General features: G+C 40.6%; 1 protein-coding gene across 4 annotated transcripts in view; it reads right to left on the bottom strand.

Annotated features, from left to right (window-relative positions):
* daam2 (dishevelled associated activator of morphogenesis 2) overlaps positions 1-23,087 on the bottom strand; it is a 74,914-nt gene that overhangs the window by 16,001 nt on the left and 35,826 nt on the right. The window contains exons 5-18 of one of the 4 annotated variants that reach the window (XM_010781766.1): positions 18,582-18,676; positions 10,496-10,829; positions 9,759-9,869; positions 9,032-9,135; positions 8,806-8,872; positions 8,497-8,614; positions 8,214-8,352; positions 6,108-6,131; positions 5,588-5,646; positions 5,309-5,493; positions 4,354-4,650; positions 4,019-4,126; positions 2,569-2,598; positions 933-1,039 (exon numbers count right to left, since the gene is read on the bottom strand). In XM_010781766.1, coding sequence (XP_010780068.1) covers positions 933-1,039; positions 2,569-2,598; positions 4,019-4,126; positions 4,354-4,650; positions 5,309-5,493; positions 5,588-5,646; positions 6,108-6,131; positions 8,214-8,352; positions 8,497-8,614; positions 8,806-8,872; positions 9,032-9,135; positions 9,759-9,869; positions 10,496-10,829; positions 18,582-18,676 — 1,778 coding nt within the window. The remainder of the gene's footprint in view (positions 1-932; positions 1,040-2,568; positions 2,599-4,018; positions 4,127-4,353; positions 4,651-5,308; positions 5,494-5,587; positions 5,647-6,107; positions 6,132-8,213; positions 8,353-8,496; positions 8,615-8,805; positions 8,873-9,031; positions 9,136-9,758; positions 9,870-10,495; positions 10,830-18,581; positions 18,677-23,087) is intronic. The other 3 variants (XM_010781767.1, XM_010781768.1, XM_010781769.1) reach the window with 3 other exon arrangements.

Raw genomic sequence — 23,087 nt, forward strand, 5'->3', positions numbered from 1 at the left:
TTTTGGTGTGTTGGAGTTATCGGCCATAACAATGGAATTAGATTTTAAAAAACCAATTAAAAAACTTAACAGCAATGTCTTTGAAAAATATAATGACCTGGTTACTGAAGACCATCCCCAAAATTAGCTGTGAGCAGTTTCATGTAGGAACTATTTTCTTTCTACCCAGCTACACCCGCAAATCATATGATCGTGCAAAAGGAAGCATCTACCGAACAAGAGGCTTTCTGAACTGTTTAACTAAACAGCTCAGCAGAGAAGGACACAATTCATGTTTTCCTCGAGTTTTTCATACACATTAAAAAGTACAGTTGTACATTCAACTTTCACAACTTACACTGCACATTGATACGGTTGGCGAGTGTAAGAAAATAGTTCCTGAAACTGTTCACAAGTCTTTTGAGTTTTTCAAATGAATTTTTAAAAACGCAAATGAACACAAGACTAGTTCCATCTAGTTCCATCATATTGGGGACAAGGCAGACCGAAATATCCTTAAATAAAATGCACAAATACCACTTAGAAAATAAGAAGCAAAATGGTATGTTGGGGGTAAATTGTCCCTTTATTGGGGAGACTAATAGCACTTCGATGTCTAAAAGTAGACAAAGACCTCATAATCTAAACACTCCAGGGACACATCCTGGATAATGCTTTCTGTCTGTCATATGACTAAGCTTGCTCTTACCATTGGTTATTCAATTACATGGACAGATGTCCTCGTGTGTCCATTAAAAACACATTTCCTGTACCAGACACAAGAAGCACCTGCCTCAAGCCGCTTACACTGAGTTACATCTCTAACCCCTGACCCAAAGTGTTTCCTATTTCAGTGCTCAGGGCATCTCTTCACAATTAAATCTAAGATAAAAACTAGAAGATTACCGATAGTACAACAAAACATGATTGATGATTCTTGCTGGAACACTTACTTTGAAAGAAGAATGACACAATTCTGTGCCCGTCGGCCATCGATGACTGATAGCTCCTTGACCTTCCGCGTGCTGACGTATATGTCATCCATGGAGCCCGTCTCTTTCTGCAGAATGAGAAAGACAGAGATCCAGATTACATTTGCAACATGGTTCCATCTATAAGAGAGCTACAATTGAAATGCAAAGCCTGCTCAGTGCTTCTGCTCACATCTGTTTGACATCCGTAACTTGTTGAGAATTGACATGAACTTTTGAGCATTTGACAATGCGTTAATTTGGAGCAGACATTTAAAAAAAAGAATGAAAAAGTATTGCAGTTTGATCACTGACACCATCAAGCACGTACTGTACCATACTAACATGTTGCACTCTATCCAAATACTTTAAGAGGTCTCATCCACTGACCCTGAATGCATAATGCATGTCTTATTATAAACCCTGAACTGAATTGTGGATGCTGTATGAAAACATGTTTTTAAAAAATGTGGAAAAATTCACAAATGTATGCCGTTTGCAAGAAAGAAATATATAAATCAATTCCTGCAGGGCAAGATTTTATTTGGCGAGTCACCACAGCAAACACAATGCAGGCAGACCTATAAAACTCTCAGGAGGAACAGGAAACACTGTGCAAGACTCGGTTCAGGCTAGTCACACAAATGTAGTATTAACATTCCACAAGGAGAGGGAATACATGTCTGAGAATAACGGTCAGGGCTGCATGTAAAACACAACCTATTTCTGGTCTAAGCCAGCATACTGTTGCCAGAAAACATTATTTTTGAGGTTACCGGCTATGACGTATTTAAAACAGATGCAGCTTATAAAGCAAGTGCCGTTTTCCATGCCTGCGTTGACCCGCAGTGCCTGGCAACAGCCTGAGGTTGGCACTGGGTTAGGCGGACAACTCCCATTCACAGAGCCCGCCAAAACCCTCTCTGCCTACGCACTAAAGGCAGCTTTGCCAACTTGTTTCTAGACTGTGCACTCAACCCTATTTAACTGGAGTTATCAATTGATAGAATTGCAAACTGTTTTCTTTTCTTCTTGTGCCAGGACACATGAAGGTTGGACATGCAAGTGGCTGCATTTCAATTCAGACGTTTCCTGCTAAGTTAATGATGATGAATTATGAGAATTAAAGAAGACAGTATATGCACACTTTCAGCTGCATAGAGATTTTGGGTTTCTACTACAGTAGAATATGTTCACATCATGGTTTACATGCTTTAATGTTCAAAAAACACATTACTTGTATCATATGGTCTATCTAGATAAACCTGTATTACATTTCTGTCAGAAACGCTCAGTTTTAGCGCCCGTCTCTTTAAAAAGCCCAATCTGCTTTGTTTGGTAATTTTTTATGGTTCTACTGCATCACTGCTATTGGCGTCCCTTCACTGTCATTGCAGCCAGGAAATAACTGCAACGGCACTTTCTACCTATTTCTCTGGCTCATTTAAAGTTTCTGGATACAGGAACGTTTTTCATGGATTGAACATTTTTTAGTTTCACAGTATTTATATTGCAACTTTACCTATATTGTAACAAAGAAACATGGCAGAGGAGAAGAAGATAGAGCATTGGAGGTAGATAACCATGAAATAAAGATCCTGAAAAAGCTTTAACTCACCTGTTTGAAGGATTGGTTAGTGAGCAGCTCCTGCCCAGGCATTCGTAGAGTGCAGAGAGACAAACAAATTGAAAACACATGCTAAGATTAGCATTTCAAGCAGAAAAAAAGAGGTGACCATAGAGCAAGGAACTACAACTGTGCATACTACAAGCTCAAGCTGGGAAGCAATAATAATCTAATGTCCAACTCATCACAGGCTCATGAAAAAAATATTGCAATTTTCTCTGCATAGGTGAACAGAAAAGCTTTTGAACTCTGTTCTATTTTGGTTTCAGTATTTTCAAAAGAGGTCACGACTGTTGTTAAAATGTATTCTTTTGATTGCATCTACATTTGTCTTGACAAGGAACATGAAAAACGAGTGTGGTAACTGAACCTACAGAAGAGGGAATGTAAACAAAAGTCAATTTTGAAAGAAAAAACAATGACAAGTTAAGAAAAGCAATTATGCCGTGAATAAACTTTGCAATACGGAATCGCACTCTCGCTAAATCGAGCAAGGTTGTCAAACCCAGGCAGACCTTGGGTTTTTATGTGGCTATATCCGTAGAGATGGCCATTTAACCGCTGGCCCGTGCCAATAAAACCTGCTCTGTATAAATAAATACACACAGTAAATAAGCGTCAGCAACAGCCCCAAATGAATTATTACTCTTTAATAAAAGCCTGAAAAGAGAAGTTGTGCTTTAAGCTGTCAGAAGGCTTTTAAGCATGGCAGTAAAATACCTTGTAAAGGAATTCAACAATAGTAATGCCTCTTCAGAGACTTTGCCAAGCATTACTCTTCCACTGATGTGAATATTTGAAAATCATTACAGCATATTAACGTTCCACTTTGACGCAGTAAAACATATCAATTCATGCATATAACATTATCCCATGACAAGTGGCGTGTAATAACTTTGTAGCATTGAGGGAAGTAATTGCTATGTACTGTATGGTATCGCCCCGAAGGCACGCATACAGCAATTATCCTGTTAGTAAGTCCCTGGTTGAACATGCTTTAGTCAATTGCCTCTTTATTTTAAGCCGTGTGCTTTAGTAAAACGCTTCCTGTGTCTTGACTTTTCGTGACTCCCCTGGTGTTTCCTCAGTGTTGCCCTGTTCCATGAGCCCGTGATGACCCAGACAATTCCCCATTTCGCACACTAATACACCGCAGATATCAGGGCAAAGCTCGAGCTCAGAGGCGTTTCTACAATAAAGCATTCAGTAGTGAACAGCTGTTCATGTTAGCCTGGAGCTGGACTCTTAGCACTCTCAAGAGACCTCTTACAACATCCCACCCTTCAACCCACCACACACACTTATACGCACACACTAGAGAATCACTTCCAAGTCCAAATGCAGCAGTTATTAAAACAAGAGGCATAAAATGGATTTCTGGCTCTATATTTTCATCCTCGCCAAAACACACACTGTATCCTACTTAGTAGAAAATCCAAACCTGTTGTCTCTGATAGGCGGAAAACATCTTCTCGATGTCCTTGAGGTCAAGAATCTTGAAAGCTCTCAGGTCATCGATGTCATTCCAGATGGTGCCGTTGATCACATTCTGAAAAGGGTTAAAGGGCACAAGGGGTTGGTTTAAAAAAACGTCTACATAATTATATTATTTTTTGCTGTAAGAAAATCTTAATGCTACAGAAAAACATGGCTTTTTCTGATGTAACGATCTCAGATTTTGGACAATGGTTGCTTTCATTAATAGGTTTGGTTGCAAATGTGATTTTCTTTTGTTCTTTAAATTGAATTAGAGTTTGGCAGAGCAGATCTTCTCACCTCCCCTAGTTTGGCCCAGTTGAAGGACTTCAGAGGATGAGAAGGCGTAGGGATGGACTTGGAGCGCATGTTCGAGTTGAATGAAGAGAGAATAGGAGGAGGCGGAGCTCCGAATATGGGAGGGGCTCCTGGTGGAGGAGGCGGTGCTCCAGGTGGGGGAGGAGGCGGCGGAGGAGGCGGGCAGCTAAACGGCAGTGGAGGAGGAGGTGGTGGACAGCCACCCATCATAGGTGGTGGAGGTGGAGCCATGGGGCCGCCAGGGGGAGGAGGAGGAGGCGGGAAAGACACACCCATCCCCTATAGGTTGGGAGAGAGAAATACAAGTTATACAATGTTTTGAATAACATTTCATTGCAGCAAAGATGCAATATAAACACAAACTAGCTTAGCATATGTATTGGAAGCAGGGTTAAATAGCTAGCTTTCATGAAAAAAGAGGAAAAAACAGCTTTCTAATGCCCCAAAAACAGTCCAACTAACATTATATCTTGTTAGCTAGCAAAGTAGCAAACAATACATCCAAAACAAAATGACTCTTTTGAAAAGTCAGTTACTGGGCCCAGCCTTTTAAATGTAATTATCTACTTTGCATAAGATAAAATAAGCTAGTCTCAATTAGCTATCTTTATTTTTCTTAGAACCTTTGTCAATAACACATACAGTACATGTTCAAAGAGTAAATGTGAAAGCTGTGGAGCGGCTGGAAGGCAACGTTGACCATTTCCTGCGTGTTTTTGCTAAGCTAAATGCACATTGAACACATCTTATTAGGAACTGCAGTCAATCACGCAGATAGGATTTCTATCAATTTGTTGTGTTTTTGTATTTTTTTACTGGGCTGTCAGAGAAATCTGTCCAAAATAAGATAAACACAATTAAAGAGCAACATATCACCGATTCATACAAGGTGATTTATGTTTTGTTGTAAGGTTGTATAAGAAGCAGCACTGCTCACAGATATGTTATTGATGTGTGAGGACAGGTCATGGACTTGTTCCCTGGCTGAGCGAAGCTCCACTCCCTCACGCTGGAGTTTGTCCTTCATTTTGTTCAATGTCTTCATCATGTCATCCTTTTCCTGGGTCTTGGTTTCACACTCTCGCTCCTTCTTCTCTAGTTTACCTAGAAGCTCTAAATGATCTAAAATGACAGAATGGCAAAACAAAGCATGGTATATTACAAGATGCATTTTCCCTTTCAACCTGCAGAGTGCAGTGTGTCAAACAAGTCTTACCTTTCCTGAACTTCTCTGCCTGTTCTCGCCACTGTTTCACCTCATTCTCATTGACCAACCTGTGAAGCAGGCAGACACAAATGAGCACAGAAACAAAAACAGACATACACTTGCACAAAACTCTCACATGTAGGGGTCAACAGCAGTACAACCAAGTCGAGGCAAATTCAATATTTGGGTTGGAAATCAACTGAAAATAAATCTTATCATCCAGATTCATTACCGGCATTGACTTGGTTCATGCGGTTTGCTCTTTTAAGCAGCGTACAGTAACACAACATTAGTGCTGAAATAAATCCTGCAGGAATGAAATCAATTATATTCAGTTATACAATTTGGCACTTGGTAAGCTTGGCTGGGTTACTTTGGTAAATGCGATCAGCTAATGTGTGGGCAGGGTCAGGGTATGAGTAAAAAAATTAATAGAAACGTTAAAACTGAATGAAAAAAAGAAAGAAAAGATGATCATATGAAGTGTTTTGAAGAGTTAATTTAGCTAGAAAGATTTGAAAAGTGAAACCTTGAGCATCGGTGAAAGCCATGTCTAGAGTTGAGAGAATAGACATGTTTCAGTGGGATAGAGAGTATACAAGTAACAAAGAGCATAAGAGAGGGTATCGCTGAACAAGTGCTAACGTACGACCGCCAACGAGGATAAAGCAAACTTGCAGTAACGATTCACCCTTAATTACTTGCAATCAATTCACACAAGCAAATCCACAAGAGCATTTCAAAGCAAACTGGTTATAAATCAAATTTAGGTCCTGCAAATAATTGCGTTGGTGAACAGGACGGTCGGATTATAAAGTGACGGCTGCTTTAATGACATCTAAAGCAACGCTCTATTGATCCAGCTCGTTCAAACCGAGCACTTTCTTATTCACTGGTCAAATAAATACCTTTACATTGCTGTGGAAAGAATGTGATTGGTATAGGAGTGTTAATTGTGGGTGAGGCAGACGTGTGAGTAGTCAGAGCCGCCGTCATGGTGACCGCAGATGATGGATGATTTTGTCTCCAAGTTGTTTTAACAGTTGTTTTAACATCCCCCTCCTCCGCACCACAAGACGTACAGTACGTTTTCAACCTCCGGCACGCAGCCAAAGCAATGAGGAGATCTCAGTTTATGCAAATCCTTCCAGAATTGACTCTCGGAGAGTTCATGGAAACGCAAAAATACTTAGGCAGTGATGTGAAAGAAAGGGATAGGCTTTGTCCGACGTGATTGATCTGCAAAGGACAGTAATGGACGTCCAGGCTTTTTTCGATGCCGCGTCCAAATCCTGCTTTCTGTACGCTACTGGAAAGAATTACGCTCAAGTGAACTGATTGCACAAACACTAGTGGCTGAATTAGTGAACAAAGTAGGAGCGAGCGGGGGCCAAGATTTACCACGCCACATGTTTTATTGAGCTTTCACCGCGGAGACTAAACTTATTCATCACTGGTTTGAAGCTTGCTTTAGAAATAACAAAAAAAGTGGAGAGTGGAAGAAAGATGGTGAAAAAAAAGTACGTCTGATAGAAGAATTATGGGAAAAACACACTAAATGTATTGTACGGATTCATCTTCTTACACTACCAACAGCACACCGTTGTCTTTGGCTGCTGAACACAAGTAAAGCCTGGTTTTTAAATTCCGTAAAAACAAGACCACAAAACCCTGAACATTTTAGTAAATCCCTCTGTTCGACAGTGTTATGAAATACAGAACACCTCTACTTGCGCTTGGTTTTCCCTTTATAAAAGATTAATTTCTCCTTTTTGTCATTACATGAAAGTGACCGCTTGGACGCACCTAAACATGGCTGACTTGACCGGCATGTCCGCTTAATGCGATTAGAGCAATTTTCCTTTTGATCTCCAGCTTCCGCTTTCATGCCAATTCATGCTTGGAGCGTGGCTTCCTCTGATTCTACCCAGGACCCCCTGCTGCCAGCTTCACCTCACCTTCCTGTGAAACCACATTCTCCACTGCCATCATAACATGTTTAAATATAGCCAGTGCAAGAGTGGTGTAACAGGTTGTATTACATTATGATTGAATATTGTTTTACTGCGAATGCTTCCTCCACTAAAGCTCTGACGCAGTGGTTATCTGCCCTCCAGCTGTGCCTCAAACAATCTGACATAGCTGAAGTTGATATCAGACTTGTCTTTGATCTTGGTTGGAAGTGATGCATTAACCACGAGGACTTTCCAGAAATGAGGGTTTACAGCTTCGGAGAATAGGAAGCAGCTTTTAAAGGCCTGAAACACTCATTGGAAGTAGAGTGCACTTACAGTAACTCTCTCTTATGATATTATGAATTACAGTTCCTACTATGGTTGGCCTGGATCCCTTTGTACAATAGTATCCTATCTTATTATACAGTTTGAAGGATATTATAGCAAATAATATCATTTCTTTTAATGACAAAAACAAGACGATTACGAGACAACAGCAATGTCATTAAACACTAATTGTGACGAAAAAGAAAATAATGAAATCTAGTTTAAAAATTTAAACGTTATCAGAATGTATCTTTTATTTCCCTTTCTCCATTCCTACTCTCTCTCAAACACATCTACTGTACGACAACTGTCAATTGGCTGAGGTTATTTGAGGATGATGAGATTCTACTTACATGCGAATGATGTTCTTAACACTGAAGTTTTCCAGAGGGGCGCTGTCTGGGTCCTGTCCCTTCTCGTCCTGCAAGACTATCTGCTGGAGGATCCTGTCTAAGAGCTGCCAGTGCTGCAGGCTGCCACCACCACGTTTATCTGGATGTGAAGTCGCACAAAGACATAGTAAGTTCATCCATATATTGGTCAGTTCAATATGTAAAGTTGGTCTATGACGTTTAGTACACTTTATCTGTTAATTATTGTTATGTTAGAAAAGCTTCCTGTCATGCATGTACTCACAGGGCATCTGGAGGCAGTGCTGGAGGATGGAGAGGAGGTTGGGGTAGGCGTCTGAGTGACTCAGCTTCTTCTTGATCAGCTCAAACATTGCACTGGCACTCTTAGTATCGACGTGGGACTATCAAATAAAGAACATGTTTTGAATTAAAAAATACTGTCTGACCATTAATTAGTTTGCCTTTGGATTAGTTAAGCCATATGGCAGCCGAACCTTATAGCCAATTGAAGCCACATTAATAAACACAAATGACTGAAAAAGAAGAAAAACATAGTTTTGTGTTAAAAAACACACAAGAGTAGGTTACTCACAGTATCAAATCTTTTGGCTAACTCCGAGTCATCTTCATTCCTCACCATCTCAAAGAAGTCCAAATGCCTGCGAAGGGAGAAATAATTGTCCGAGATTAGAGAAGTTACTGCCTCTTCACCGCAAATAATAACTAACTAATTTCTACAAAACAAAAGGGTGAAGCATTTATTTTGCTGAAGAGTAATATCATTTATTAGTTAATTGCTCATTAGGCTTCTTCCTCACCTATCCAGAGTGGAATTCTCATGCCCTCTGAGCTTGTCGATGACCGGCTGGATGCCCAACATCAGGAACTCGTACCTTAGGTGGAGGCGGAACTCAAGGTTGTCCTATAAATAAAAGAACAATCAACACAATAACATCAGAAACATTGAAAACATTTGAATTCTCAAATGGAGATTGGTTATTTATCTAGCATGTGCCTAGTAATCACATTTACATTTCAAACAACATTTACTACTGAATAACCAGAGGGACATTGAGATTAATATTAATAAAAGACATGAAAAAGGGGGAAAGTGGATTTCTTAACCACAGAGCTAGGTTAGCTGTATCTCCTGCGTTTCCAGATTTTATGCTAGGCTAAGCTAACTTAAACTAAGCGGCTTCTCGCTGTAGCTTCATATTTACCAGGAAAAAAACACAAGTGGTATTAATCTTCTTAGCTACTGTAACTCTCTGCCAGAAGGTCCATCAGTTTATTTAAAAAAATGTTGAACCTTAAAGTTCACAGGCATTTTTTAATTGCAAGCTAACAGAGGCTAACACTTTGGGTATAGGCTTGTCAAACCTAAGCAGGAATTAAAGTAAAATAAAAACATATCCCACTACTTTTGCCCCTCACAAATGTGTTGAGTTCTTCTCTAAATACTGAAACTAAATTCCACTGAAGTTGTTTTCCCCTTTATTTACAGTAATAGGGTGTATCTAAAATGCCTATGGATGTGCTGACCTCCCCAGCTCCAGCGTTGAGCACAGCGTTGATGAAGGACATGATGGCAGTCTTTAAGTTGACCTCGTCTCTGTAGCGGCCTGTACTCTTGTCCAGCTCATTCAGCAGCGTCTACATGTGCAGGAAAAATCGAACAGTTAGCCAGCAAGTTAGTTTGATTCAAAAATACATTTTCAACACTTAAATCATCAGATAGCAGCTGAGTCAGATATTAAAGGAACATGTCGCTACAATCTTGATTTATCAAAACACAACATTAAAGAGAAACCTGATAACACACTACTTAACACCATTTTTTCCCTCTGAAACTCACACCAACATACTTTAGCATGTTAATCATAACTCAAAAGGTCTCAAAAGTTCGAAATCACTCAGCCCCTGTGGTGTTAGCTTAGCCTGAGGCAGCATGATTTGGCACACACCCCGGGGGGACGTGTGAGATGTGGCTTGTTGACTCAGTCCTGCTAGTCACTTAAAACACCACACAATCCATGACCTCCATAATTCTGGATGTCCTCACTTGCCTTTAATATGCCCACAGTGTTGATTTAACCTGAGGCTAACAGTCTGAGCTGCGGCAGCACGAGTCTCCAGCTAATCAAAATGACCACAGGGTGATTTATTTGAGCATTACTTTGAAATATTTGTCTGCAACTCCCCATTATGTCTGTCTCCCCCATGTCTACAGCGAATGCCTTACGCAGAAGGTATTTTTGACCAACATTTAGCACCCTCACCTGAAAGCGAGTCCTCTCTGCAGAATATTTCTGGTAGTGCGCCATGGCCTGTAGCACTTTCTTGTGTCCGTCAGGCACCAGGCACACCGCCCCGAGAATCTCCAGCACGGCCACCTTGGTCTTGATGTTCTCTGTCCGCAGGCTCTGGGAGATGGTGTTGATGCTCTGTGGGTGTGCCAGGACGTGCGCGCGGCCCTGGGAGTTGTTCATCAGGGCCTTGATGCAGCCGATGACCGAGGTGTGGACGCGGCTCTCCGACGTCTCGTAGTCCATGCTGCGCAGGAAGTTGAGCAGGCAGGTGAGGCCGTCGAGCTCGATGAAGCGCGTGACAAACCTGGAAGAGGTAAATAAGTAGATTCAGAAGAAAGTATACATCCATGGACTTTCCATTAGTGTGGTGTGGCTTGTAGGACTGTAACGAATATTTTTTGGAAACTTCAGTCATCACGTTGACATTTTATTTAGTTCTATTAATAACTTAGAGAAACATTGCATACAATACGCTCTCTCTTTTATCAAACACACACATACACACACATAGCAGCTCAACCATCTGATATGATATGCTGCAGTGCCCTGGTTCTCATAAACCATGAAGTTCACATATTGCTGTAGACCATTCCTCATTTATTTCTCTGGTGTTTCTGTCATCTCGTCAAATATGCTTTATCAATATAACACTTTTTTTATCTGATAATCAGATATCTTTAAATTCCTCTTCACAATATCCCACGGTTTAAAGCCTTCAATTCACTATAGTCCAAAAATATAAGTTAAATTAAAAATGAATAATAATAAAGAACTGATCAAAGCAGTAGGTCTTTTCTTTTCATTTGAGGGGTGTGAAAAAGCAAAGGTTTGGCTGTAATCGACTCAAACAGTTGATCATCAAAATTGTTAGAATTGGTTAATTATCACAATCTTAATATCCCGACTTTTAGTCAGTAATAAAGGCCAAGATCCTAAAAACAGTTAGTACTCCACATAACGAGGACACTGACCTTTTTGTTTAAAACTGACGGAATCCCCCTATTAAGTGCTACCAATCAAGAATTGCCTATGTCATCCAATCTCCTACTGACAACCCTAATTAGTTGAACTAATTAAAACTCAGCAAGTCATTACCCTCGCTGGATGAGAAGCAGACCTTTCTGAATGACAGGCAGGACGTGTAAACATTGAGCGAAGTCACATCTAGTGAGAACACCGTGGGCTCTATTGTAAATGACCTTCCCACTCACTAAGATTCCTGATAGGCCTCATAAATAATCAAACAAATGAGGGCTTGTATTAGGAGTAAAGAGCCAGAGGACGAATAGAGGAAAAGAGAAGAGGGGTGGACAGTGAAGAAAAGAGGAGAGGGTCTGAGTTAAAAATGTATTGCCCCTCATTGCAACAGATACATTGTCAGAAGTTCCACTTGGCTCGAGCAAGCATGGACAAAACAATGACAAATGTAAATCATCCAATTATTATCCCTACACACGATCAGTCATCGATTTTCCAGCATACATAGGCACACACGCGCAGACTTCACCTGGCATGACCAGTAAATCTCTCAAAGACACAATCCTGTGATCTCCAGCAGCCCCACAGTGTTAGATCAAGAGGTCATACATGCATGCACGCTTACAGCCGACCTTCCCCCACAATGTATTTGAATGGTAAAGACCGCGCACACAACAGACAGTGTGCTTCTTGCTTAAGCTGCCATGTCGGCCATAGCTCCCCACCAAGGTTGCGAAAAAAAAATCAATCGAGTACATTAGCTACAACTTGATTCAGATGAAGCACAGACACTGGAACTAGAGCAAGGCAGAAATGATCCAACTGTTTCAAGTCACACATCTTATATCAGCGGTTGTCCGCCTCAGAGAGAAAAAGGTTTCATTCCGGGAGAGAAATTAAGCTGAACATCCTTGTGATTAACGTATGGAAAGCAGGAGGGTGAGAGATGTTGGTGTTGGAGGGAGGTTCAAGAGGGTGGACGGGATTCAAGGCTTCGCTCGCTGCCTGCTTTACTTGGATCTGCTGCCTAGCCAAAAGCTTGCCAGGCACACGTGCACAAAAAGAATGGATGAACTGATCCTATGCACCAGTGCATTCACTTGAACAGAGAAAGGAGGATAAATTGTGATGGTAGGGGTAGAGGGGTGGAAGAAGAAAGAAATGATAAACACAACAGGAGTGTGTTAAAGTTTGACTTAGTTGTTTTTTAATCTCCTTGTGGTATTCCAGTTAAGTTGTAAACACTTGTCTTGTATACATTGACTGGTCCATTTTCTGACCTGACGTGCCAGACGGTACATTTCCACAGAAACATAATTGGAAACCGTTAGGAAAAGGGCAGGAACTTTCAAAAATACTTTTCAGGTTATCCATAGAACCATCTGTTAATCTAACTATTGCCAAAGACAGTCAAGGAAAGCCTTCAGTGCAGTTTTTTGCTTTCCTTTCAATTAAGAAATATTCTGTGGTATTATAATTTAACCAGTTTACTTGTCATATTTGAGAATTCCTACCATATACAAACTAATGGTTCAATTTTAGATTAATGAATACAAAATGTGTTTTATAGGTTTTTAAGGATCTGTTGGAGACCTGTTGCATACATGCTCAACATTTCACAAAAACACATGGCATAACTTTCTTCTCCGCTCCGCATCTTTCATCTTCTCTCTAGCGATCAGAATTCTGCTCTCTGAGAAATCAATGGACCCCATCTCCCCTGACTTTGGAGCCGCTGACATTCATGCTGAGGCGAGTGGCGTGCAGGCCTTTTTCCCTTTTTTGTTTTGTTCTTGGAACCACCGCTGCATACTTGAAAAGCCGCTGGGTTTGCGTTCGAGACAGTGAGAGCTCGACAACTGCTGCATACAATATGAGCTCAGGCAGAGCTGAACAATACCAAGGTCGAGCTAACCACACATCAAGCTGTTCAGACAGACAATGGAAAGAAGCGAGGAATATAACTTGGCATGGGACAAGACATAACGAAAGTGACAGTGTGTTGAGGCCAAGGACGGTCAAAGGTAATGTGAGGTGCTGATTGAAATTGAAATAAAACCCAGAGGTAGCAAAACATTTTTACAGTATTTGCCAGTGTGGTTGGTTACGCTAAAAAATAGTCATGTTATTTTCATTGTTCTAAACAGCGTAAAACCCCTCAACCAAATGCTGACAATACTCTGAATGAGGAAGACAGTGCAGAACCAGATGCTCAAATTTAAATTCATTCCAACCAACTGGACTTTTTGAGGTTTTAGCTCCAGAGGCAAAAACATGCAGCCTTTTTTTAACTGTGGGCGACCCGTGCGTGACACGTTGGTCGAGAGTTCAGTCTTGCCTCAAAGCCTAACCATACAAACTTATCAGAACGCTACACTCAAGCCACCATGTGCTCCCTGCCTCTCTTCCGCACTACATTTAATCACCCCGTTCGCACACACTTAACATCTCCATCAAACACCCACTCACCTACCCTAAGGCACACAAACACATGCGCCTATGTCTTACGTTAAAAGAGTCAGAGTTTGAACAAGGGCCCCCGAGGTCCTTCAGAGGTGTGCTTTTAACTATTGGACCGAGGTGTCTGCAGCGTTGGAAGACAAGTCATATGATATCAGCACTGCTCTCACTCAAATACATTTTACTTGATGTGAGGCCCAGCATATAAGCTGTGGTAAAAAAAACTAAGGGCAACACACATAAAAACTGACACACACATGTAGAGATCACAATAAAACCACGAGCCAAGCTGCGCATCTGTGATGTGTATAGTATATCATGGCAGGAAGGGAATGGCTTTTATAGACTTAGTTTACTGTTAAACCTACAGGGAGAAGTTTATGTGTGTGTTGCTGTTTTTTTAACACAGTTATACAATATGAAAATACAGTCTGCTGTGACTTATTTGTGAGCGTGTGACACTAAAGGCAAACAGTTTTCTCATGGAGTGGTACATTTTGAGAGTTTTGGCTGCTTCCATAACATGTTTTCTTTCAGACTGGTGGAAATAGTTTATCTATTTGTGTCTTTATCCAATGCTCAGACTTCTGTTAGGTAATTGTCTGCGAATAAGCACATATTTCATAATACAGCATAACATTTCAGACGACTTATAAGACAACACAATATTATCTAGTAATCAACTGGGAAGTTTCATGGTGATATACTGTATGCAAGTTAAAAGTGTTACCCTATTCACCTGCTGTGTTATAGAGCTGATTTAATTCACCACATGTCTGTCAGTAAGAACAGTAAACAACTCCCTCTCCTAACATCATCACTCTCCTCCTCTCCATTTGTTCATTGCCATTCCAACAAAAACAACCTGCTCTTAAAGCTTCATGCATCTACAAACTGTATTTGTCTTTATCCGCCCCCCCCATTACATGCTAAGTTCCAAGGGAAGAGAAATCTGCTCTCTGAGAAAAGCAGCCCATCCAAGATGTTTTAAATGTGTGATACTGCGCTCCTCCTCTAATGTATTTGGGGAAAAAAGGTTCCAATTCTGTTAGGCAAAACCTTTGAGAGATCCGGCGGTAAAATGTTTTAAAAGATAATATTTGCATGTGGGGGTAGCAAATGGTCCAATGAGCTATTTACACAGGAGCAGGGGGAACGCCTGCAGTCCACTCGAGTCAATATTCTTGCTGGATGACATTTGCAGAAACAATGTCCTGCGAAAACCTTCTTGGGAAGCGCTGCGATGCTCTGCAGACGTGAGCCCCGGGAATGTGATGCATTCTGGGCCAGAACGGCCTCAGTGACCTTCATTTCCTGTCCTCTCAGAGTTATTTCACCAGGGAAATGACACGATGGTGAGATACAAGCATGTGCACATGGTATGCTCCTCGACACGCACGTAAACATCAGCGCAGATGATTTAATGGGTCAACAGTGCTTACTGTATGTAAGCACACTTGAATGTGTAGCTTAAGAACCACAAGGGAGGGTAAATATTTAAATATCTGGAAGCTAAATTGACACCAGGCTGACTACATGGCTGTAGCAGTTCGTGTTTGCATGCTGGCCCTCATATGCCCACTTCAGCTTTATGTGAGTAAACACAGGTGATGGTTCAAGCTCCATTTGACAGATGGTAAGCAAAGCAATAACAGCTGGTAGCGGAACCAGATAAGCTGTAAACTCACTAAGAGACAAACATAGCCAGTTTCTAAATGTTTCTGTTTATGGCTGTTTGTGATTAATCAAATGTATATTTGTAGATAAGACATCTGGGCCATTACATTGGTTGTGTGAAATGTTTACATGCTATAATGTTCAGAAAGCTCTTTCTCATACTGCCTGTGCTGCAGCACCTCTTTTCACCCTCTGTCTGAAACCAGAGCCCAGTCTGCTCTGATTGGTTAGCTGGCCAGCTCTGTTGTGATTGGTCAACTGTTTAGAGATGTCAAATCAAATCAAGTTTTATTTATATAGCACATTTATAAACGATTTTTGGTCGAGCCAAAGTGCTGGACATATAATAAAAATAGCCTACAGTAGAGACACTTTACAGCTAATACAATAAGCACAGATTGTTCAGAATATCAGTATGACAAAAAACAACACCCTCTTTCCTTAGACCCTCACATCGTACAAGGAAAAACTTCCGGAGAAAACCCACAGTTTAAAGGGAAAAAATGGGAGAAACCTCAGGGAGAGCAACAGAGGAGGGATCCCTCTCCCAGGACGGACAGACGTGCAATAGATGCCGTGTGTAAATCAAAGAGATAATACATTTACAACATAGGTAGTCCAAATGTTAGGAAATGCATGTGTCTGTAATAAGAAGATGAATCTACGAAGATGTCCCGCCTCTTAGTATATCATGTACAATGTGTGGGAGAGACATTTCTGAAACTTTTGGATTTTAGCCTTTGCAGACCATTTACATGCACACAAACCTATATGACACACTACAGGAAAAGGATAACTCAAAAAAGCATAAAAGGGCTTCTTTAACCAACATTGTTGTCGTCTACCTCCGTTCTCCTACATTACCCACAATGCTTAAGACATATTAAAGACATCAGTAGTCATTCTGCTTCCAGTTGTTAGGTTTTAATTCAGTTGAGAAAGCAGGAATACAACACGTTACTAAACTCTTAGTGGAATATTAACGCCTGCATTACTAGGGTCGGGAGGGTTACTTTAAAAATGTATCCTGTTACAATTAAATATACACTTACATTGTTTTAATAAGTAGTAATTTAATCATTTAACTTTGAAATAGATATTCTGAAGCTTTTCAATGCTGCTACCTTGAAATAACTATTATTGTCGGTGTCATTATCACATTCCATATTCATTACCGCTAGGGGAACATATCTTCCAAACCTTGTCACCTCGTTTTTTCAATGGGGATGACAATCAGGCAGTGAGTGGGTTCTCTGCTGACAATGTGCTGTTTTGTGCGCTCTGCCTGGCACCCTGCATGCCCACCATGTGTTTGTGTCCTGTGGCCCTGCAGAGCGGGCTTAGGGCACAAGGGCACCTCTTCACAAGCAGACCCAGCTGCCTCTCTGAAATACCGGAGGGAGGGAGGGAGTATCGGGCACTCATCCAAACACACAAATCAACACATAGATGCCACCGTGTCTCAGTAACTGCTGCCATAAAGGAAAAAAGTACCGCACACACACTCTATCAAGCAGAAAGTCCTCTTTTTTTGTCACCCATTTGTCACCAAGGAGAGGACATTTACACGCTGCCCTGGCTTTCCCTGAAAACTCATATACTGTGGGACACACCTGTTCCCCACATCACTGAAAAACACATCTGCGTGCTAATGGGCAATAACTCACTCAGGGTACAGCCTGGGTGCAGGGGTATTACTGATCACAGCCACTTTTGTTGAGGATGATAGAATACACTTGAATAAAGTAAAAGGAGTTAGTGATAAATAGGGGAAACAGAGTGGCTAAACACCTGCAAATGATCAAAATAGTAAAAAAATCTAAGATGTATCACTGTTGACCTGAAATACCTTTTAGCATAACATTCAGCATGTACCTTTTGGATAATGTACCATCTTTACAGTTTGAACTGTCCAAACCACACAATACTGATACTGACTAAGGGAGAATCATAACTCTTCAAGACAAAGTTCTAAGTGATGTTGCCTTTACAAGCCTTTTTTGTGTATCAACTCTGGAAATCTACTGTGACATCAACTAGTGAGAAAAAAGAGCTTTACCACTCTTAAGAGTTACTAATAAAGGAGTATTGTGATATGTTTGTGCATTTGTATGATTTAGTGCTAAAGCAGGTTATGACATAAATGACATGACAAGATTCCACTCATCGCATTTCCTGACATGCAAATCTTCAAAAAGCCTGTTTGAATGGACACGTTGACCAGATATAAGTCCACATTTTGTTGTCCCAGGTTTACGGGATTCATTTTTTCCCTCATCTTATTACAACAACTCAAGCAAGTTGCTGGTATAAATGCACACAACTTATGCCATGCATCTGGAATCTAGTGTCTTCTTACCAGCCGTGTTTCTAGTTATGGTGTTTTGGATACCCCTACATGCACCGAAACAAACACAGCCAAGCGTACGCACACTTGGCCTTCAAACACACATTTAACCCAGACATGACCCAGACACTGAGGCTGCCGCGGGTTTATGTCACTCTGCACATTAGGTCTGTCACTTGTGAAAACTCAACACCCCCGCTTTTGGTCCAGACCACTGCATCATGCAACTGGCACGGGCTGAGGGACGGACTTAAAGGAGCTGCTGACGGGGGGAGAGGAGGGCGGTTTGTATTAGAGGTCTGTCCAATGTCCTTGTGTTTTTTTTTTGGTGACGAGTGAAGCCTAACAGCTGTGGATGCCCATGTCAGGAATAGAAACGATATCATTAATTGGGCGTATTTTAATTGGAAGATATTTAAAGATCTTTTTTCTTCTTTTTTTTTAAATGTAACCCTGCCATGACAAGAGACAGACTTGGATGTAATACATGCGGCATAACCTCAACAAGTCCTATAGTAGGAATGCATGACTTTAAGGAGAAGTGAGCATTGCAGAGCTCTGTGGTGCCTGCAGCAGAGGAAAATGTCCTCTTACCTCATTGGTTGAGTCCGAAGTGCTGTTTTCAGATCTTCCACCACCTTGTTCCTCATTTCCATTTCCTCCTCGTCAAAGGCAAACAGGGTCTGCATCTGCAGAAAATTCGGAGAAATTAAATAAAAATTGAATTTAGTGAAACATAGAGCTGCAATGATAAGTCGATAAATTGATTCGTTGATCGTCAGAAAAACGTCTACTTTTGCAAATACAAAACTGTAGATTTCTTTCAAAATTGTGTATTATATCTTATTAAACTGATTATCTTTAGGCGTTGGACTATGAAAACAAGGTATTTAAAGACATAACTTTGGGAAACTGGTATTTTATGACATTTTATAAACCAAACTTTAAGAGTATTCGAGAAAATAATCGACATATTGATCGATAATTATAATAAAAGTGAATACAAAGCTGATGGATATTGCTGAAAACTAGAAAGGTTATCTTATTTTGGAAGCCATCTAACAATAGTACATATATAAAACATTGTTTTCAATTTGCATCACAGATAATTAGAGCCTCATTAGTAGCTCCCTCTTCCCATTTTGTTTCCCCTGTTTGAAGTTATATAAGGTGCCAAAATAATTCAGGCAGGCAATTAACTCAAATCAAGCTACAACAAATCTTTAAAAAAAAAGCACTTAGACCGGTGGTAGTGTTAATTCATTTCTGCATCACTTAAAGGCTCCCCGCAGCAACATCAAAGAGATGCTGTGCTCCCATTAGTCAGGGCCACAGCGCTTCTGTTTAGCCTCTGCAGGCTTTTTCCAAGGCAAGTCACTGCCAACTGCTAAGGTTCAAACAGTGTGCGTTTCAGTGAAGTAGGCTAGTCAAAAAGCTGACTATTAATTTGCCTTGAATAAATATTTGCTTGAATGTGACCCTGTTTTCCAGTCCTTAAAATATTTGTAAAAGAAAAAAAGGCATACAGGTCATAATTTGGTGCAAATATTCCAAATCAAGATCGTACTTTTTGAGCCAGCGTTGCTAAGAGATGTTGGACCCCATGTTTGACTACCTCGCAATAGCTCTGTTCTAAGTGTTTAATCTAGAAACAGTGCAGTCAAAACATCCATCGCGTCGACCTAGCCTCAAGTCCAGATGGCTCGCGGACCCTGTGCCAAGAAGCAAAGGCTCTGGCTCCTGTTTCTCTCAAGGAATATGTTCATAGTCAATGGGAAGTTGGACACAACAAGTGTTGGGGAGAGTGGATGTTTTGGTCGTGCTGCGAGCCAGCTCAACATGTCAATGAGTCTCGCCAAATGGCTCCTTGCTACATCTGCTATTCGTAAAGTCATTCCGAACTTTTGGCCAATGGGCACATGAGGATGCTATTACAGCCTGTTGGTAAACCAGCAGAAGGTACTTCCCTTAATCCGCATTATGGGAAGTGCCCCCCAGAGCCAGATCCATGCCCTCAAGCTGGTCATTGGTGCGTTGTTAACCCAGTGAGTGGTGAGTGCAGCTCATCAAAACCTTAATAAAGACCATGTGGGTCACTGATGCGCAAAGTAAAAAGTATTTATTGAAATAGTTAGAGGCACAAAACATAATTAAGCTAACAAAAGACAAGCTGAAACGTAGCAGTTACTATGTGGCTATAAACTAACAACTGAAATGGATAGGAATGATGTGATCGGAAACACGTGGCATTAACAGCTCTGTTTAGAGTTCAACTGAATGCCAGGTAGATGGTAAGAAACCATGTTGTTAACGTCACAGCTAAGCAATGTAGCTTGTAAACTGGACAGAACTTCCCAAAACAGAAGCTTTGCCATTAAGCTCAAGTTTTACTAGAGCACTGACAAGAACAGTGAATAAAATCTTAAAAAAATAGATTTGACATCATTTAGAGAATGGTTGGGGAACTCAAAAACTTTTTCACAGTTTCTGAAACTTCAGAGATGGTTTATGACTTACTTTATCAGAAAAAAACAAAAAACATTTAAAGATTCAGAACTGTGTTTTGTATTTTTTTGAATAGTGATGTTAGATTTATTGAGGTATGGTATAGATCATCCATCTTTGATCATTTCATGTTACCCTCCGATGTGCAACGTTTAAAGGTTTTTAACTTATTTTGTAAAGAACATTTAAATTGTCAGTTTACTTATCGGTATCAGCCAAAAAAGCAGGTAACAAACATATTGTACGTTCTTATTGCACAGGTAAAGGTTGACTTTTAAATGTAGGCTACTTTAACAAATGTGTATCACGTTAAACAGGCTTCACTAAATAAACTGCTTAATTCAAATAAATGAAATCAGTTAACAGCTAAAAAACTAGATGTAACACTTGAAAGCAACTTGTCAGAGAGTCACGAAGACATTTGAATTATCACGACAACCAGCAACATCAGGACTCTGACTTTATGAATGAACATCAAGATGCTGGTTGTATCTCTCAGGGCATCAATGACAAAATGAGCTCATCCAATAACTCAGCTGCTGTGAAGGGGCCTTCCCTTGTGAGCACGGAAAGGGGCCAAGACATGAAGTCATGGATGAGCAGAGGACCTCCAAATGTTGAAAATCGCTTTTGTCACGATGCTGCCTGGTTCACGGTGCTGGAGAAAATGGATGATTGATGGTGGGAGTTAAAAACAATTAAGGAATAGGAGGGAAATGGTCGACTAATAGTGAATAGGGGAGACTGTGGTCAAGTGATGCTTTACCAAGGGACTAATTGGAGGAAAATTGCAAAAAATATCTTTCTGCCAAACCTTATTTTGATTTATTTGAATCAAAAAAACAATTGTTAAATAACTTTAAATTTGAATAGACTTGTGTCCTTTCCTTTTCTTTTTTTTTAAAACACATTTTTTCCATTACTTGTTGTGCAATTCTATGAACTGAGACTTTCTAGAAAAGGCCTGGAGCAAGTGAACGCCAATATCTCATCTAATTGGCACAATGCTCCACTTTATTTTATTAAAAAAGTCAAGACTTTAATACACATCACTTACAGACTCAGGTTGTTTTGCACAGTAGGTACAGTAAAAAAGGAAAAGTCAGGCTGAAACATAACTCTAACGGCGTGTCTGACACATAATAGCACAGAGGCACCGCTGCAGCCCTGGTGGATTTAAAATTCCTGGCAACTCACAAATCAGCACTTTCTCTCGACTAAAATATTGTGCACGTCTGCGAGAGTGTGTGCGTGCCGCCTGAGCCTTCAAAAGAATGACAGCAAAATTGTTTCTCCAGACTTGAGCTCAGGTACCTACAGAAGTAGCCCGTTCTCGTCCCCGGAGTGGAGGCAGTAAACAAAAAGCTGTAAAAATAGCAACCCTTCACATGGGTTGTTGCTATAGTATAGGGTCTTTTTCGCCCCAAAAACAAACAACATGGTAATAAACAGATATGAAATGCCATTACTTTTGTTGGCCCTACATTTATATTGTAAGTTATGGTTAATCACTTTATCCGATTCATGGCTTGGAACCACTTGGCTAGATTTAGAAAAAAAATCGCTCTAGTCGGATGGTTGAAAAGTCCATTAAGACTTTCTCCACCAATGACTCTAAATGTCATGCTTACATGTCAACTTTGAAGAGCCCCTCTTAAAATGTCATGTTTTATGCTCTGCAAACATTAGGGAGCCAACTTGTCGTCCACATAAGGACTCCGGGTCAGAGGTCACTGTCCCAAACTGGATGTCTTTTTGAAAGCATCACGCTGTTCCTACTGGCGGCCAAAGTTGCTAGAAAAAAATGAATATTGTGTGTGGCTCTGTGTTTGACAGTCGTTCCTGCTGGCTGAACTGCTGAGTGTTTAAATGGCCTTTTGTCATCACAGTGTGTGTGTGTGAATGCCGGGGTCACAGCGCAGGAATGTGGCTATGCGAATATAACGAGCAGTCAGCAGGGACACGATAAAAATGAGCCAAGATTGTGAGAGGGGATGACTGAGTGAACAGTGACCTCTCATGAGTGGTGGTCAGATGCTCAGAAAGTGAATTATATAGTAATTATGAGGAAGCAAGATGGGCACTACACAAACATTTTTGCTTTTACAAGTTTAAGAGAGTGCTATTAAAGGTAGGGTAGGTAATTCGCTTCAGAAACACTTTTTGTTAAACTCCATGGAATGCTCTTAACATCCCGATAGCAATGAATACATTAAATGCTTTGATAATAAATACATACTCCTTGCAAATCTGACTCATTTCAATTTTTCTGCAGTTTCTATACATTGGTTTAAGTCTTACTTATCGAACGGAAAACAGTGTGTTTTGGTCAATAGTGCCAAATCCCCCTACCTTGTCAACCCTGTTGGGGTTCCACAAGGTTCCATTCTTGGACCATTACTGTTTTCACTGTACATTAATGACTTGCCTAATGTGTGTCCTGAGTTGAATGTGCAAATGTATGCCGATGATGCGGTCATCTTTGTACATGGGAAGAACACTGAAATGATCTCATGTTGTCTCTCAAAAGCTTTGGACAAGGTTCAACACTGGCTGAACAACATTTGCTTACAGTTAAGTGCAAAAAAAACAGTA

Source organism: Notothenia coriiceps, unplaced genomic scaffold (assembly GCF_000735185.1).
Source record: "Notothenia coriiceps isolate Sejong01 unplaced genomic scaffold, NC01 NC01_scaffold00023584, whole genome shotgun sequence".
In the NCBI taxonomy this organism is placed as follows: Eukaryota; Metazoa; Chordata; class Actinopteri; order Perciformes; family Nototheniidae; genus Notothenia; species Notothenia coriiceps.